The following is a 19,506-nucleotide window of genomic DNA, read 5'->3' as shown; positions in this document are numbered from 1 at the left end:
GCAATTTACTGGGTTCTTTTTGGTAATGTGTGTGAAAAATGCCAGTCACTTGTTTTCAAAAATTTAAATGTTTAATAGTAATAAAATGGTTATAAAAATAGTAATATAATAAGAGTAATAGAATAACTAATTATAATAAATTTATAATAAATATATTAATAATAAGAGTAATAAAAATTTTGGACTATTTGGATTAGGACAATATGAGACAATAATAACAAAGAGTTAGGGATGTCCGGGTACCTCTTTCTGGGCAAAATAAGCCCGAAAAAGGACCCACATTTACAGAGGATTAACCCTTAAAAGCAACAGCCTGTTGCATATTCATACACCTCATCCATGATGCATAAATTCCATTCAAACACAGGATTCTGTCTGGGCAGTGTCAGCTTCTTCCTCTGAATCCTGACAGCATCTTCAGGGCTGAGCAAGGCAGGGAGAAGTTCGTTTCTTCTGATAATGGAGCAATAAATTCTTTTTCTCTGAAAGATTCAGGTGTCCTGTGGCTGCTATCTCACTGCAAGTCCTCTCTTAAAAAAAAGCATCTTACATAGCATAGTTTCTATTTTAACATTATGTTATAACCTAAAACTATATTTAACACACTACTTAAGAAAATTAACACAGCATAACATTCTAACATAACACATATAATATTAGTTTTAATATTTGGTCTCTGGTATCAGCTGACACTGACCAGACAGAATCCTGTGTTTGAATGGAATTTATGCATCATGGATGAGGTGTATGAATATGCAACAGGCTGTTGCTTTTAAGGGTTAATCCTCTGTTAACGTGGGTCCTTTTTCGGGCTTGTGCTGCCCAGAAAGAGGTACCTGGATGTCCGTAACTCTTTGTATTCATTGTCTTATATTGTCCTAATTCAATTTGTCCAAATTATTATTACTCTAATTATATTACTATTTTACAACCATTTTATTACTTTGAAACTTTTAAAATTTTAAAACCAAGTGATTGGCGTTTTTCACAGTTAGGCAAGTCTTTTCTGAAGCATATCAGAGCCTCAGCTTGCTTGTACCTGTTTGCACAAGCCTGGAATTGCCACATACCTGAGTGACAGCAGAGCTTATCACCAGCACAAGCCAAGTAACTTGAGCAGTAAACATGGCACAGGGCTGCGAGGCATGTTGTGAGAGATTATATCCGAGACGCTGCTTCTGACACCTACAATCATTAGTTACAATAACCAGGAGCAAATTATTTTATCAGGGAATTAATTTTCTTTGGCAGCGACAAGCATGTTAGCAACGTGCTCATGCAGGAATTCCTCTGCAGCAATCCCAGGGAGTCAGGGCGCTGAACATGCATGGTTTGATGTCAGCAAAGCTTGGTGACCTTTGTTTTTGAAAACTGACAGTTCCAGTACTTTAAAGCATGTGTTTTGGGGCAGTTTACTGGGTTCTTTTTGGTAATGTGTGTGAAAAATGCCAATCACTTGTTTTTAAAATTTTAAATGTTTAGTAGTAATAAAATGGTTATAGAAATAGGAATATAATTAGAGTAATAATAAATTTGGACAATTTGGATTAGGACAATATGAGACAATAAAAACAAAGAGTTACAGACAGTCCAGGTACTTCTTTCTGGGCAAAATAAGCCCGAAAAAGGACCCACGTTAACAGAGGATTAACCCTTAAAAGCAACAGCCTGTTGCATATTCATACACCTCATCCATGATGCATAAATTCCATTCAAACACAGGATTCTGTCTGGTCAGTGTCAGCTTCTTCCTCTGAATCCTGATTCAGGACTGAGTGAGGCAGGGAGAAGTTCATTTCTTCTGATAATGGAGCAATAAATTCTTTTATTTCTGAAAGATTTAGGTGTCCTAAAAAAAGTGAACGTGGCTAAAATGTGGCTGCTATCTCTCTGTGAGTTCTTTCTTTTAAAAAAAAAGTATCTTACATATCATAGTTTCTATTTTAACATTATGTTATAACTAAAACTATATTTAACACACTACTTAAGAAAATTAACACAGCATAACTTTCGAACATAACACATACAATATTCATTTTAATATTTGCGAAAAGCCAATCATAAAATCTGCATTTTTCACAATGTGTATGGTGTGAATTTGGCTCTCCTTGTGGAGGTTGGATATCCCTCACCAGCATAAAGGTTACATTGCACAGTGATGGTTATGCTTGATGATACAGCTCAAATTATACTTGCAGAACACAGGTTTGTTGCCCACAGCCCCCATTTTTGCCCTCAGAAAGATTTGGTACCTTGTGTGTCAAACTAAGCACCCAAAATAAATGTCTGCTTCTTCCTTCATCTCCTGAGCTCCTGCCTCTGTCAGATGCAGACTGCACCACCCCCTCCTTCTCCGAGATGCTGGGGAAGATTCAGTTCAGCCCTGTTTCTCCAGCCCTCAGACTGTGTCATGACAGGCAGTGTTAAAAAGCTCACGAGGAAATTAATAATTCTGCCTGTGAGGCAGGCATGAGCGGCATGCAGGAAATGAGGCGTGAGGCCACACGCTGAATGATGAGTGGAGAGCAGGGCAGTGAATACCTGCTGGGTTTGGGGAGCATCATCCACTGCATGCTCTGGTGAAGCCAGAGTCCTTGCCTTGGACACTGAGCCTGGAAGCAAAACTACACTGCAGAGCATTTACAAAAAAGGGACAAATTAAGGATGCTGTATTGGGCCTGAATTTGGCATTTCCTGACTGGTGAGTGCTTGACTTTGCAGCTAATCTTTCCACACTGTTTTTGGCGTGCAGTTATGAGTAGATCTAATCAGTGTTTGTCAGAGCCTGGAACAGCAGGTGGGTGCATGCAGAAGATCCTCAACATATGCTGAGAGTGCTCTAAGCAGCCTTTGTCCAGTCTGAAAGCTGGTTGAGAGATGGGAGAATCATTTAGGTTGGAAAAGATCGTTGAACCTAATCACTTAAAATCATTGATCCTTCTGTTTCCAGCTGCTCTTATCTTAGCAAGGGTTTAAAAGTCCCTGTAAGGTGGAAGAGGGGTGGAACAGTCAGCAGTGGAAGGGAACACCTCAGTAAGAGATGAGGGTGCATGTGCCTGTGCTTGATTTCATAAAAGCTTGAGATCAGATAATCCTCTTTCCTATATACAGCCCTGCCTATTGTCTTGCTTTTTGTGGGCAAATGGAATTATGGACTGTAGAGCTTTTATATCTATATATCTATATCTATCTATCTATCTATCTATCTAAAATATATATTATCTATATAATATATATTACATATATTACATATAATATATATAATATATATGATATATAATATATATGTTATATATATACTATGTAATGTATAATATATATTATGTATTATAATTAACATATATTATATATATATGTTATAGATAAATAAATATTATATTAAATAAATAAATAAATATATTTAAAATAATTTTGCTGAACTTTCTTCCCAGCAAACACATATTTATATTATTACACTGTAATTCCAACAGCTCTGTGCTGCTGGAGCATTCTTATATCATTCTGATCTGCAAAGTGCCTGGGGTCTGGCAGTGTTTTTCTGCATCTTACTAAAGGATTTAAAGCAAGTGGAAAGGGAAAAGCAAAGCACACAGAAAGAAAATAGATTAAAGGCTTGTTGTGGTGCTGTGCTTGCAACTGGGAAAGTGAACCTGCTTAACTAATAATGGTGAGCCAGCTCAGCCAGCAGATCAAACCAGTGCTTTTGAGCAGCATGTGCATCTCTGGGCTCATATCCCACTGAAACAGCTTCTCTCTGTGTTGTATCCTCAGGCACAGCTTCTGGTCTGTGGCTGAATTAAGTCAATGTTTCGAGAAGTATTGCAGGAGATTCAGGGTGAGGTGTCCATGGCCTGCTTGACTTTTCCAGGAGTGCAAGACTTATGAAAGTCAGACTTCCAATTGGAAAAAAATAATATCTAATTCTCCCTATTGTTTTGTTTAACAATTCATGAACAGTAGTCTGCATTGGAAAAAGACTCCATGCTCTCAGTGACAGCTGTGTTGATAAGGGAGAATGGTATTGTATTTGCATTGCCCCCAGATGAAGGAAAGAATGATGAATCTGAGTCCATATTCTCAGAAGGCTAATTTATTATTTTATAATACTATATTATGTTTAAGAATACTTACTATACTAAATAATACAGAAAGGATACTTACTCAAAGCTAAAAAGATAATAATGAAAACTCATTGCTCTTTCCAGAGTCCTGACACAGCTTGGCCCCAGTTGGCCAAAGAATGAAAACAACTCTCAGCAGAATGCAATGAAACAATCACCTGTGGGTAAACAACCTCCAAACACATTCCACATGTGAGCACAACACAGGAGAAGCAAATGAGATAAGAATTGTTTTCCTTTTTCTCTGAGGCTTCTCAGCTTCCCGGGAAAAACATCTTGGGTGAAGAGATTGTTTCAGAGAATGTGAATGCTACAGAACAGGGACCTGAGAAAGCCCTTCTTGGATGCATTTTAAAATTAGACTTCTGGGTTAGTCTCAGTGATTAAAGTGTAGAGCCAGACTGTGGTGCTGTGTCCTGGTGTCCCTGTGGAGCTCTGCTTTAGTTTGGCACATTAATGCTGCCCTCCATTTGTTCTGTGTGCAGCTCTGTGTCACAGAGATGTGGCTTTTACCAGGACCAGATGCTCTTAGGATAATTTGGAAGCATGAAGGCTATTTCTCTGCCCCTTATAGGAACTCCTTGTAGCTATCAAAGGGGCTTAAAGCTGCCTTTGGTAGGAACTCCAGAAGATTTCAGGAGCACAAAACTGCTAGCCCTGCTGTGAATGCTCTGCACATGGGAGAAACCTATGTGAAGTCTGATTATTTTGTCAATGAGAATCTCCTTTATTACAGAAATTGTCTTTCCCTCCCTTCTAGTACTGGGCTTCCTTTCCTTTTTTCTTTCTAGCTTGGTGCTGCACAAGGCTTCCTTTTTCCTGCAGGAAGGAACAACTGGGTAATTGAAATGGAACACTAGTGAGGATTTTTTTAATGTGAAAGTCAGCATTAATTAGTCCGGTCGGGTGTAATTAGCTTCCTCATCTGTCACTGCTTCTCTCCAACTTGCCAATGACTTCCTTTCTTCTAGATGCCACTGGAAAAGAGCTGCCTTGTGGGAGCTGTATGGGTGTTTTCCCTGGTTGGGGTGCAAGTGAATGACAACCCCTGTGGGGCTGTTGGGGCTTGAGCTGGATCTCGCTTGCAGGAAGCCTGTTTGCTTTGGAAATGGCAGAGGGAAGCCCAACAAATCTATATGCCTACCCAAAGCAGCTGAATCAGTGCCTCTTTTCTAAAGAAACAGACCCAGGGCTCCAAGGAGTTCTCTAATCCTCTGCCTCTTTCAGCCTGGCGCAGGCTAAGCTCGCTCAGAAGTGAGGCAGAGCTTTAATGAAGGCTGCAGGATTAAGTTCTCTGTGTGTATCCTGCAGCTGAAAAAGTAATTGGGCCATGATTCAGTGCTGAGAGTCTCTGGATAGCATGAGAAGTGATGGAGGGAAAACAGGCCAGCCCTCGAGTAAAATTCAAGCAGGAAAAAAAATGCATTTCAGTCCCCTTCTGGATGATTTGAGGGTTTATCTCCCCCACCAGTTCAATTTGCCATGCTTTGGGTTGGATGGGCTGTCATCCTGATCCAGGCAGGATCTGGGGAAGGTGGCAAAGCCAGATGAGTCCCAAGGGCTGTGCTAAGTGTGCCATGTCTGCCTGTGGAGCTGAATCAGCTCTCCTGAAGGGGGTTCAGATGTGGATGCAGAGGGAGGCTGGCACTGCTGGGCACAGTCCTGGTGCCACCCACCTGCCCATGCCCTTGTCCCACACCAAATCTTGATCCTTCCCTCAGTTCTCATGTGAGTGTATACAGAGGCTTCTCCAGAAATTTCTGTGCTGGAGTTCACACCAGTGCCAGAATTTGTGCCAGTCTGCAGCTAGAGTGTAACACCAGATACTATAGGTGCCCATATGTTACAAATTGGGGTTTGCAGTCCATGACAATTGATGGACAAATCAGAGGGAGATACCTTAGAACTGATCCCATCCCTGAGTTGAGGATTTAGCTCTTGGTTAAGAAAGAAGATGGTGTAATCCCTTTTCTGCTGCTTTAAGTTGCTCTCCCTCATTTCCCTTTCTTGTCATGTGCACGCTCTTCTGTCTCAGGATAAGAATCTTTTCCCTCCTTCTCCTCAGTAACTCAATAAAATGGGAAATTATTATGGCTCTTTACCTCTCTTTCTAAAGAGAGAATACATATCCTTTTTCAGATCTTACAGTAACTCCATTCCCCAGAGCAGAGGGAGAAAAGTCGGGGGTAGAGGGGAGGTAACTGTAGGTACACAGCAACCTGCCCAAGTGGGATGGGTGAGGTTATACCTGAGCCCCTGCAGCATCACACTACACTAATGAAATTATTATGGCTCTTTACCTCTCTTTCTAAAGAGAGAATACATACACTTTTTCAATTCTCACATTAACTCCATTCCCCAGGGCAGAGGGAGAAAATTCAGGGGTGGAGGGGAGCTAGCTGCAGGTACACACCAACCTGCCCAAGTGGGATGGGTGAGGTTACACCTGAGCTCCTGCAGCATCAATCTACACTAATTTGAACTGGAGTTTAGCTTGGCTGTCCCTTAGAGGCAGAAGGGGAGCAGTCCCTGGCAGCTCAGTGATGGATGGGGGTCACACACCAGCCATAGGAAGGAGCATTATCTTCCTCTCCTTACAATTGAAAATAGATTTCCCCCAGTTATTTATAGCAGTATTCATCTTCCCCACGAAGTGTGCATGTGTGTGTACACAGAGCCAGAAGCACACACACACCCACACCTGCACACCACATTTGCACATGTCAACCCCTCTGAAAACTCACTGGATGCCTGGGAAAGGTGAGCCCTGTGAGCTGGGTGCTGTGTTTGGGGGTCTGGTTAGGAGCAAAGCCATAAATAGCTGGGGGAAATCTATTGGCAGTTCTAAGGAGAGGAAGACAGCACTCCTTTGCATTTTGTACCTGGTAGCATGAACCATTCCTGGATGTGAGAACCAGGTTAGCTAATTAAGTGTTCATGCTGCTGCAGGGTGAGCAGCATACTGTGAATCCCTGCAGTCTCCTTGCCTGGTGCTCCTGGAGCCTTCCTCTGCCACAGCTCTGGGCTCTGGGGCTGTCACTTGAACTTCTCCCTCTCTGGTTCCTCTGCCAGGCAGAGTGGGATACCCCATGACAAGGCTGTTGTTTCAGAGGCTGCAGCAGATCTGTGGGGCTTGGAAGGAGTGATGCTTTCCTCCTGAGGGAACTGGAGTGTCCTGGCTCTGCTGCTGCGAGTCTGTGGATTCACAGCTGTGCCTGTGACACCACTGCTGGTCTTCTCTATCTGTGAGAAGCTGCTACTGACTGCTCTTCTCTATCTGTGTGCAGGTGCTGGACATGGATGCAGAGGATGACCCATTGTTACAGGACGCCTGGCTAGAGGAGGAAGATGAAGAGGTGGCCTTCAGCTCCCGGAAGAGGCGTGAGGGTGCTCTGCTGTGTGGGAAGAGCCCGTGCAGAGTCAGGCCCCTGTGTGTCACACTGCCTATGTCTGGCTTCTGGAATATTGTTGGCTGGGTGTTCACCAACCCATACTGTGCTGGCTTCATCCTTTTCCTGGGCTGTGCCATCCCTGCTGCGCTTGCTGTCGTCATGTTCCTCCACTACCCCGCCCTGGACATCGACATCTCCTACAACGCTTTCGAGATCCGCAACCACGAGTCCTCGCAGCGCTTCGACGCCCTCGCCTTGGCCCTCAAATCCCAGTTTGGCTCCTGGGGGAGGAACCGCCGGGACCTGGCTGACTTTACCTCAGAGACCCTGCAGAGGCTCATCTTCGAGCAGCTCCAGCAGCTCCACCTCAACGCATCCCACCTTGGTGTCAGCACACGGGTGAGGCGCAGCCCCGCACAGGGCAGGGGCAGCTCCCTGCAGCCCCAGCCCCATCCAAGCACAGCAAACCAGAGCTCCAGAGTGGGCAGGGGAGCCCCACGCTGGGACTACTCCAGCAGCTACATCAGTGCTAACACACAGACTCATGCTCACTGGCGCATTGAGCTCATTTTCCTGGCTCGGGGCGACGCTGAGAACAACATCTTCACCACAGAGCGCCTGGTCACCATCCACGAGGTGGAGCGCAAGATCATGGACCACCCTCGCTTCCGTGAATTCTGCTGGAAGCCCCATGAGGTCCTGAAGGACCTGCCCCTGGGGTCTTACTCCTACTGCTCCCCTCCCAGCTCCCTCATGACCTACTTCTTCCCCACGGAGAGAGGAGGGAAGATTTACTATGATGGCATGGGGCAAGACCTTGCTGACATCCAAGGTGAGCTGAGGGCCAGGGCTGGCATGCTCAAGGAATGCCTCTCCTCATGTTCTGTCAGGACCCAGGACATCCTTCTGGCTGTCCTGAGCAGCCAGGACCCCTGCCAGGGGGCTCAGGGACCCTGGCACAGAGCCCAGAATGCCCCTGTGGGTTTGATTATGACCCGTGGAGCAAGTTACCAACCTCAGATGAAAACCTGCAAGGCATGACGAATTAAGTAGAACGGTAGTGAACTTATCACAAGGTGAAAAAGTAGATTTTGGGGTTTTTAGAATGGGGATCCGGGGGGACAAGATGGAAGGATCTCGGCATGTCCAGCCTTTCTCCTTCTTCTTCTTGGCCTCCATCTTCTGCTGTGATGTTGGCACTTACAGATTGGTTTAGAGTAGAAGCTCACTGTCTAACATAGGTGATAGGTATTGGGAAGTAATTGTAAACATTGTACATGTAGTTTTTAGTATAAAGACATAACACCACCCTGGGGGCAGGCAGAGTGCCTGGAACTGAACTGCTGGATGGACCTTGGCAGGACAGGAGAAAGAATTTTATAGATAAGATACAATAAACAACCTTGAGACTGAGAAATGAAGAGCCCTGACTCATTCTTCAAGTGCTGGGCTGGGAAAAGAGACTTTGGAACTTTTCTCGGGGTCACTCTGACCAGCTAAAGATCCCAGCAAGGTTCAGGCAGTCAGTGGTGTGCAGCTAACAGGAGTGATTGCCTTGTTTGGAGAGGAAGATGCTGCTGGGCTGTGCTTTGAGGAATTGTCTTTTCCTGCACCAGGGCCCCTTTTTCAACCCTGCAGCTCCACTCACAGGTCACACAGACCCCCACAGGCAAGTGAGAGGGACAGGTGAGGGGATGTCCTGCATGGTACAGATGTCTTCTACTGACCCTTGTCTCCTGTAGATGGCTGTGGTTCACTAGAGCAATGCCAGGGGCTTGAAAAGACAAATAGGGATGAGCTTCCCTGCACTACAGAGCAGATTAAAGAGGTCTGTGGGCTGTTCTGGCAGCTTGTGAGTCACCAGCTGGAAAGATTCCTATAAGGAGAGGAGGAAAAAGACCCTGCCTCCTCCTCCCAGCTCTGTACCTTGTGCTGTGCACCTCTAGCAGAACAGAGGCTCTGGGTGGTGACAGAGAGGTGACTCATGAGGAGTCTGTGGGTGTGCTGTGGCTGTGGGATGTACCCTCCATCTGTCTCCAAGCCAGGCTGCAGAGGAGCTGTCCAGGAGCCATGCAGGGAACAAGCAAAGGATTGGGTCCATCTGCTCCAGTAACAGTTCTGCTACCAAAACAGGAAAGAGCACAGTTTCTGGTCTTTCTGGCACAAACTCTAGGGAACTGGATTTTGGGAATAGATAGGCAGTGTCTCTTAGTCAGAACTAGCTGAGTGCCTCCATCTCTGCATCCCTCACACCATCAGGTGGCAGAGGTGCCAGGTCACAGCAGAGCCAGGACTCCTCTTCCATGGGCATTGCTTAGTTCTTCTGCTTCCAGGTGTAATGGAGAAAATATTGTCCCAGTGTAAGAGAAGAAAGAGCCTCCAGCAGGGGAGTATTGATCAGGATGGTGTTGGCTGGGGCTGCTGTAGTTCAGGTTGGTCATGGGGGCAGTAACACAAGCAGTGGGATGTGAGACTTTGCAATGCAGGTTTCCCTTGCTCTCTGGAGGGCAGCAGCAGTCAGCACTGCTCTGATGAAGGACAGGCTGACTCCCAGTTTCCCTGTTACACACTAGATCCCGTGCCTTGCCAAGACAATCAATCAGGACCTCACAAAAGTGGCACTGCTTTCTCCTGCAGGATCCCTGGAGCTGGCCATGACCCACCCCGAGTTCTACTGGTATGTGGATGAGGGCTTGTCTGCTGAGAACAAGAAGAGCTCCCTGCTGAGGAGCGAGATCCTCTTTGGGGCCCCACTGCCCAACTACTACTCGGTGGAGGATCGCTGGGAGGAGCAGCGCCGCAAGTTCCAGAACTTTGTCATCACCTACGTGGCCATGCTGGCCAAGCAGTCCACGAGGTGAGGAGGGGTGGGCAGGGCAGGTGGGAGTGCACAAAGCAGGGAAGGGCACAGGATGGAACAGACATTTCAGGGAAAAAGCTCTGCTATTGTGTTTGCAAGGTTCCCAGACAATGGAAGGAATGGTGCATCTGACTCTATCTTCTTGGAAGGCTAATTTATTATTCTATTCTATTCTATTCTATTCTATTCTATTCTATTCTATTCTATTCTATTCTATTCTATTCTATTCTCTGATAGCCATGTTCCATTTGGCTTCACTGGGAAGGCACCAGGCACAGAAGGCTTGGCATGCTAGCTTGGACTACTGGTCAGAATCAAACAGTGGCCATGGCATAATGTTCTAAATGAAAAAGCATCTCCACAGAAACTGGGCTCAGCCACCGAGCTGTGAATGATGGTGGGGAATACATGGCAGAAAATTACTCATGTGCTCTCATTACTGCCACTTCCACATGCAGAGACACCAACAGAGACAATGAAAAGGGGACAAAGTTTGAATCTACTGCCTGTCTTTCCACAGGATCTTTTTGCTTCTGTCTTACAAATCCAGTTCCACTAGCTCAAACAGAGCTGTCTTCCTGCTCTGAATTTGGCCACTACTGGTCTGATGCAGGGGATGAAAGTCTTTACTCAAGGCTGCTCAACCTGTGGATGCAATTCTGCTTTTTTGTACAGAGAGGTGGGGAAGGGAGTTTCAAGGCAGGATAAGTTTCAAGAAGCGCAGGCTTTTTTCTCTGCCAGGTCTTGGTTGAACAGAGCTTTGCTCAGTTCTTGTGAGATATAGAGATGATAAAATAGAGCTAAAAGAGCATCCCAGGACTCAGGCAGCTGACAGAAGGCTGTGTGTCCCAGTCTCTGTGCCTTCTTAGACTCCAGCTTTCTACTGCCCTGAGTCTTGGTGCTTCCCAGAATGAGGGGATGCTGATCTTCAAAAGCAGGTTGGAGTGCAGGCACCCACAGAGCATTCTCAGCAATGGGCTGGGAAAGCACACTGTGATTCTGACAGGCCAAAAAGGAATTGAGGACAAGGCTCAGTTCCAAAGCTCAGATCCCTGATAGCTTCCTATGGTGCAGCATTGTTGTAGTCCTGGTTAAATTATGTTGGGCTATTTTTGCTCTGAGCCTGCTTCCAGAGGCAGAACCTGGTAAATCATATAATTTCTGATTAATCTCCCCCTCTGCCTGCATCCACAGTGCTAATATAATAAGCAGTGATTAGGATTCCAGATGGAATTGGCTTTAAAGGCTCCAGGAACTGTCTATTAGTGCCTAAGACCCACCATGCAGTGGAGGAATTTTAAAAATATCAGACCTGCTCTTTATTTTTTTCGTTCCCTGTATGAATTTCACCTCCAGCAGCAACTTTGTTCAACCTGCTCTCACTGCTGTGTTTTCTCAGAGAACTGCCAGGTTATTAGAGCAGTGACCTCCTTTGGCTCTGGAGGAGATGCTGTGCTTTGAACCACCTGGCTCTGCTCCTTTTGTGCTCAACTATTCCTCTTCTTTCGCATCTCCCCACCCCAGCAAAGTCCAGGTGCTGTATGGAGGGACAGATTTGTTTGACTATGAAGTGAGGAGGACTTTCAACAATGACATGTTGCTGGCCTTCATCAGCAGCAGCTGCATAGCTGTCTTGGTCTACATCCTCACCTCCTGCTCAGGTACGCTGGGGTCACAGCTGCCCTGTTCTAACACAAATCCAAATGTGCCAAATGTCTCTGTGTCAAGGCTGAGGACAGACTCTGATGCCCTGGCACCAGTGTGGCAGTGGGGCACAGCAGCATGCAGAAGGGCAAGTCTGATTCTCCAGAGCAGAGATTTATGGGCAGGGTGAGTGTGACCGTGTTCACAGGGGTCTTTGGATGGGGGAAGAGACAAGGATCTGACTCCATATTTCAGAAGGCTTGATTTATTATTTTATTATATATATTACATTAAAACTATACTAAAAGAATAGAAGAAAAAGTTCTCAGAAGGCTGGCTAAGCTAAGAATAGGAAGGAATGAATGATAACAAAGGTTTGTGGCTCGGACACTGTGTCCAAGCCAGCTGACTGTGACTGGCCATTAATTCTAAACATCCACATGAGACCACTCACAAATGCACCTGTTGCATTCCACAGCAGCAGATAATCAATGTTTACATTTTGTCCCTGAGGCCTCTCAGCTTCTCAGGAAGAAAAAATCCCAAGGAAAAGATTTTCATAAAAAGATGTCTGCGACAGGTGAGGGAAAGACTCACAGGAGATCAGAAATAAGATGCAAATGCTTGTTTTGGTAATACTGGCATCAATTTGATGTAATTTTTTGCATGAGCCTTGTGGGAAGGAGTCTGCAAGCAGTACTCCCTGAACTGTTATCACAAACACACTATGGGAACCACTGTCCCAACAGGGCAGATGGGAGGTGTTTGTTCTGCTGGGGGTGGCCAGAGATATTATTTTTTTCCGTGTTTCTTTTCTGCTGCAGTGTTTCTGTCATTCTTTGGCATTGCCAGCATTGGGCTGAGCTGCCTGGTGGCTCTGTTCCTGTACCACGTCGTGTTTGGGATCCAGTATCTGGGTATCCTCAATGGTGTGGCTGCCTTTGTCATCGTGGGGATTGGTAAGCTCATCTTTACCCAAAGCCTGTGCTTCACCTCTGCTGCCTTGCCCTGCCTTCTGTCTGCAGGAGAGAAGGTGATGGTGGCAAATCCAGACTGAATTTTCAGGCCCTTTTTCTGTTACCTATAAATTTAATATTTGCAGTTCAAATATCAAGGGGTGTGAAAAACGCCAATCACTTGTTTTTAAAATTTTAAAAGTTTCATAGTAATAAAATGGTTATAAAAAATAGCAATACAATTGGAGTAATAATAATTTGGACAAATTGAATTAGGACAATATGAGACAATAAATACAAAGAGTTACAGACAGTTCAGGTACCTCTTTCTGGGCAGCACGAGCCCAAAAAAGGACCCAGGTTAACAGATGATTAACCCTTAAAAGCAACAGCCTGTTGCATACTCATACACCTCATACATGATGCATAAATTCCATTCAAACACAGGATTGTGTCTGGTCATTGTCAACTACTTCTTCTGAATCCTAACAGTGCCTTTGAGGCAGGAAGTTTGTTTCTTTTGATAATGGAGCAACAATGACATGACATAAATTCTTTTTCTCTGAAAGATTCAGGTGTCCTGTGGTTGCTATCTCGCTGCGAGTCCTTTCTTTAAAAAAAGTATCTTACATAGCATAGTTTCTATTTTAACATTTTGTTATAACCTAAAACTATATTTAACACAGTACTTAAGAGAATTAATCCAGTATTACTTTCTAACACAACACATAGAACATTCACTTTAATACTTGCGAAAAGCCAATCATAAAACACATGCATTTTTCACAAGGGGGAAATCAGATATTTTTAGCAGGTGTCACCTCTGTGAGCAGAGCACCAATATCCCTGCTGTCTTTTTCCAGGAGTTGATGATGTCTTTGTTTTCATCAACACCTACCGCCAAGCCACGCACCTCAAGGACCTGCGGCTGCGCATGATCCACACTGTGCAGACAGCAGGGAAAGCCACCTTCTTCACCTCCCTGACCACAGCTGCTGCATATGCTGCCAACATCTTCTCTCAGGTACCCTGCGCCTTTGGAATTTGGGGTTTCAATGTCTGCCAAAGGGCCTGATTGATCAGGAGCCTGCCAGCACCATCTGTCCTCTCCTTCAGCGCAGTGGGCTGCCACACTGCTTCTCACAGGGCTGTCTCTTACTTGCTGTGAGGTAGTGGGTTATCCAAGGAAATACTTCTGTGCTGGTCTGTAGCTGGACAAGGGAAATCTGGCCATAACAGAATTCTAATTTGGTTAGCCTGGTTCATTCTAGAAAAGAATTAAAACAAGTCCCTGGGTGAGCAGTCATTGGTTAGATTGAAACTCAAACAGAGATCTGTCGAAACAGGTCAACCCCCGTGGCAGGGAGGAATGATGAGGAGAACTCCATCTCATCAGAAGGCTAATTAATTACTTTATTATACTATATTATTCTATATTATACTATATTGTTCTGTATTATATTACCTTACATCTAAACTGAATCTGCCATGCACTCCACTGCACAGAATCTCGTCAGTGACAGTCCTGACACACACACACACCTGGCCCTGATAAGCCAAGGAAACAAAACACCATCACTTTGGGTAAACAATCTCCATATTGCATTCTACTTTGGCACAAACACAGGCACAGCAAATGATAAGAATTGTTTTTCCTTTCTCTGAGGTTCAGAGAATGTGAAACCCTGAAATATTCTTGGGAGGAATTGTGCCTTGCTTTTCTCTGTGAAATGTGGCGACAGAGATCTCATCCAGTCATGTTCCTTCTGGAATGCAGACATACCACTGGTAAAGGAGCTGGGATGGTGTTCAGACCCAGACCAATCAGTTGTCTAACCCTGGGGGTTTTAAACCCCCTATATAAGGAGGCTTCCATAGTAAACCATTGCTGTTGTCACATGCATCTCTGAGAGTTTGTGTTGTCTCTGTCTCCAGCCAACAACCCCATGTGCCACGGATCAAACGGGCTCTGTTTCAGCGCTTTACCTAGCAGGTTTGCTGATTTTCATGACTGAGGTCAGCATGTGTTATTCTCAGGTTCCTCTAGACATCTCTTCCTTGCCCCAGCTGATCCTTGTTGCTGATGGTGGAGGCAGAAATGTGATGTACACACATTGCAAAGTTCATGTGACAACAGCCAACCTTTGTTGAAGCCCACCCTCCTTTATAGGGGCTTTGAATTTCCTGCACATAGAGAGAGGATTGGACAAAGGTCTTAACTCTGCCCAGCTAACTGGCCAATGAAATGGGTGCATTCCTGATTCAAAGGGATTGGCTGGGGTCCCCTTATTTGAATTTGAATTTAGCCTATCAGTATTGTGTCTGGGGGCTTGTTTACTTCACTTCTCTAACAAGCTAGGCTGGTTGAGTGTCTGTCATGGCCAAATTATTTGTGTAGCTGTAGACCAGCTGTAGCCTTTACAAATCCCAATCCCATGTTCTCTCTCTTCATGTAGATCCCAGCTGTGCATGACTTTGGACTCTTCATGTCCCTGATTGTGTCCTGCTGCTGGGTAGCTGTGCTCTTCACCATGCCAGCTGCTCTTGGAATATGGACCCTCTATGTGTCCCCATTAGAGAGCTCCTGCCAAGCCAGGTGAGCCCTGGAGCCTGTGGGTGGGAAGTTGTGGAATTTGCAGCCAAGTTTGCAAATTCCTTCCCTGTCATCTCAGTTTATCCTCATTCCCCTCAGGCAGCTTGGCTTTGGCTCTGACAGAAGGGAAATTTAAGTTCTGCCTTTCCAGATCCGAGCAAAATGGAAGGGTCAAGTCCCAGTCTCATTCTCTCTCAGTCAGTTCTCTTGGTTGAATGCCATGGAGTGAGTATTGGACCATTTGTTTCCTCTGAGCTCTTAATGACAGCTAAACCTTCAAGAGGTGGAGATGCAAGGCAGACAGGTCCCCACTGCTCCTGCCTGTGAGCAGGATGTGGAAATTTGTGTTGGAAACTCAGCACATTTCCTTTTCCCCTGCTCTTCAGCACTGCAGGTGACCTTGAATGATTTTATTCATTAGCAGGGAGATGATCTGCTGAAACTGCCATCACTCAGCACCAGTGTCCAGGCTCAGCCCTGCTCTGTGTGTGCAGCCCAGCCCCTGCCCTCTCGGCACTTGCAATGGAATTTGCTCCTGGCAGCTCCTTGTCTTTCCAAAAAATTGGAGCAGGTTGTTCCTGTGCTCCTTGCCACTGAAGGAGCCCACTGGTAACTCCTCACAGGGTATGTGGCTTTAAACCCTTGCCTTTGTCTCCTTTCCTGCTTCAATCCAGCTGCAGTCAGAAGTGCACCAAAAAGAGTGCCTTGCACCTGGCTGAAGATCTCTTCATTGCCCCAGCAGCCCCCTCCAGAGCAGGCAGAGAGACCCTTCCCTACCTGGATGATGACATCCCACTGCTCAGCGTGGAGGAGGAGCCTGGTAAGTGTTTTCTGCTGTTTGTGCCTTTAGGGGATCACACTGCCCTGCTCATCCTGCATTTCCCCTACCCCTGACACTGGTTCTTGCCTCAGTTCCCTGAATTTTAAGCTGGAGATGGTGTCATCATGGGAGGGTGTAGGAGTCAGGACTCAATATTCTTTATAAGTTTGCTTTGAGATCTTTATTGGGTGTCAATGCATCCTTTCTTAACTAGTTTGCTAATTCTCTTGAGTCCACTGTGGTCTGATTTCTGTCTGAATTCACTGATTGTGACATGGAAATAGCCACTAAACATTTAATCCATAACACCAGGACAGCTCACCATGGAGCAAAGTTTTCCCCTCTTCCCTGCCATTTGGAGCACTGTATTTGGGAAGCAGGAGCAAGAACACTGTTGTTCTTCAGCCCCCTAGAGCAGCTCCTTCATCATGGTGTGAAGAGGGCAGTGACTTGCCTGAGATCACATAAGCAATCTAGAACAAAACCCCAGAAATTCCCTATCTGTTGTTAGCAGGAGATAATCCTTCCAGCCCAAGAAAAAGGTGCTTACAGGGTCGTGCTCTCTTGTACTTGGCTTTTAAAACTCGCTGGAATCTCTTCCATACAGCCTATAAGAATCACTACATCACCACACTGTGTTACATTTTAAACCCTAAAAACTCCTCTTTGGGCCCCTTCTGCCAAGCTGCAGGGTCTGCTCTGACCCTTGGGCCTGTCTGCAAGCAGAGGGTGTTGTTCCATCAAAAGGGGATCACCTTCAGCAGCCACACCATTGTTTTCCAGTTGTTCAGTAACTGAGGTATCTCAAAGCTTGCTTTCATTTCAATCTCACTTATAGTTTCCATATTCTCAAAATTTTTTGCCAGGCAATCCTATTTATAAGGCTTTCCTGTTTCATCTTCCCCAACACACAGCAAGTGCCCTCTTCTCACACGTAGAGAAGGGGGCATTTCCCTTGGCATCCCTGAACCAAGAGAATCAGGAGCCAGGCTGCACTCAGGAAGAGATCAGCTGTGTGTAATTAGCAGTAAGGCATATTTAGTGGGACAGGAAGAAATTCTGTTTGGCCCAAGAAGCATTTAGTGTCCCTGTGACCTTATGGACAGTGTTTGTGGGGTTTGGTAGAGCAGGGAATAGCCTGAAGCATAGATTTGGACTGAGATATGGAGTTCCATCTGTAGCTGTTGCATGGCAGTGACTTGACAAAGATGCTTCTTAAAACATCCTGGAGTCACTGCCTCTGCTGGGGTTTTACTCCATCTTTTTAGCTTGACTGAGTTGTACAGCACCTTGCACAAGATTTGATAAAGGAGAGCAGAGAGCTCTGGGAGACACTCATGACACTGAGACTGCTTTTGATTTCTCTCTATTCTAGTCTCCCTGGAAATGGGGGATGTCCCCTTGGTGTCTGTGATGCCAGAAAATCTGCAGCTCTCTGCAGAGAAGAGCAGCCAGGGTCACTTGATAACTCATCTGCAGGAGCTGCTGGAGCACTGGGTGCTGTGGTCTGCAGTGAAGAGCAGATGGGTGATTGTGGGTAAGCAAGGAGGGGAGTTGAATCTGCATGGATTTTAGAGGGTTTGGCATTTCAATCTCTCTCCAAGCCTTGGTTATTAGTCACAAGAGCTGGGAAAAGGGACATGGTAAATGTCTTCTAACACAGTGGGAGAGGGCTCCTGAACAGTCCATAAGGGGGCTCATCTGCAATGTTCAAATATCTCATTGGACATTGGATAGACCCCTTGGGAAGGAGGTGCACGTTGGGAATTGGATGGTTGAGTTGCCTGTAGGAGTGGAGTATTTAGAACAGTATTTCCTGCTTTAATCATGAACTGCATGAGTATTTCTTCTGGAGCAATCCCTTCACAGACTATGAAAACTGACTATTTTTACTCATAAGTGCTGGTGTCATACCTTTCTTCTCACTCAGATCCAAAGTGGCAATTCCTGATGGAATTTTTTCCAGGCATGGGGCTTATTACAAGAAAGCCCTGTGTGCTTTAGTGGCTGTTCTTTTCCCAGCTGAAAATACCATCTTTCTACCACATTGCTGCTCTCTGAGCATGTCTGAAGTGCTTGTAGGATCCCATGCTTACCCAGATTTCCCCCTGCAGGGCTCTTTCTCCTGGTTTTGCTGCTGTCCATATTCTTTGCCAGCCGCCTCCAGCCAGCCAGCCGTGCTCCAGTCCTGTTCCGGCCAGACACCAACATCCAGGTGCTGCTGGATCTGAAATACAACCTGAGTGCTGAGGGGATCTCCTGCATCACCTGCTCAGGTGAGAGCACTGCTTCCCAAACCACGGTGGGTGCGCTCCAGCCTGGCCCAAGCCCTGGGCTGGAAGAGCTGAAATGTGAGGCAGACACCTGCAATGTTCAAATACCTTATTGGATGGACCCCGTGGAAAGGAGGCTCAAGTTGGGAATTGGATGGTTGAGTTGCCTGTAGGAGTGGAGTATTTAGATATATTTAGATTAGTATTTAGATATTAGATATTATACAGATTTAGATATTAGATTAGTATTTAGATATAAATATAAAATATTTCCTGCTTTAGCCATGAACTACCTGAATATTTCTTCTGGAGCAATCGCTTCACAGACCATGAAAATTGACTGATTTTTACTCATAAGTGCTGGTCTCATGTTGTGATGGTGTTCACAGGGGTTTTCAGGTGAGGGAAGAGACGAGAATGTTGACTCTATGTTTAGAAGGCTTGATTTATTATTTTATGATATAGATTACATTAAAACTATACTAAAAAGAATAGAAGGAAAAGTTTCATCTCAGAAGGCTAGCTAAGCTAAGAATAGAAAGGAATTAATAATAAAGATTTGTGTCTCGGACAGAGAGTCCAAGCTAACTGGGCTGTGGTTGGCCATTAATTGTAAACATCCAAGATGGGCCAGTCACAGATGCACCTGTTGCCTTCCACAGCAGCAGATAACCATTGTTTGCATTTTGTTGCCGAAGCTTCTCAGCTTCTCAGCAGGAAAAATCCTAATGAAAGGATTTTCATGAAAAGATGTCTGCGACATCATGTCAGTGCCCAGCCCAGAGACTGTGGCACTGCGTTGCCTGCTCAGGGTTTGGTATTCAGCAGCTGAGTCTGTGGTGTGCAC

General features: G+C 45.4%; 1 protein-coding gene across 2 annotated transcripts in view; it reads left to right on the top strand.

Moving 5' to 3' along the window:
- Positions 1-19,506, top strand: part of DISP3 (dispatched RND transporter family member 3) — a 43,695-nt gene that overhangs the window by 9,644 nt on the left and 14,545 nt on the right. For both annotated transcript variants that reach the window (XM_064730564.1, XM_064730563.1), the window contains exons 2-10: positions 7,409-8,345; positions 10,151-10,370; positions 11,898-12,034; positions 12,842-12,976; positions 13,837-13,997; positions 15,430-15,569; positions 16,241-16,386; positions 17,762-17,923; positions 18,501-18,662. In XM_064730564.1, the coding sequence (XP_064586634.1) occupies positions 7,418-8,345; positions 10,151-10,370; positions 11,898-12,034; positions 12,842-12,976; positions 13,837-13,997; positions 15,430-15,569; positions 16,241-16,386; positions 17,762-17,923; positions 18,501-18,662 (2,191 nt within the window). In that variant the 5' untranslated portion in view covers positions 7,409-7,417. The remainder of the gene's footprint in view (positions 1-7,408; positions 8,346-10,150; positions 10,371-11,897; positions 12,035-12,841; positions 12,977-13,836; positions 13,998-15,429; positions 15,570-16,240; positions 16,387-17,761; positions 17,924-18,500; positions 18,663-19,506) is intronic.

This window comes from Zonotrichia leucophrys, chromosome 21 (assembly GCF_028769735.1).
Source record: "Zonotrichia leucophrys gambelii isolate GWCS_2022_RI chromosome 21, RI_Zleu_2.0, whole genome shotgun sequence".
NCBI lineage: Eukaryota > Metazoa > Chordata > Aves > Passeriformes > Passerellidae > Zonotrichia > Zonotrichia leucophrys.
This window is presented reverse-complemented; position numbering and strand designations above follow the sequence as displayed.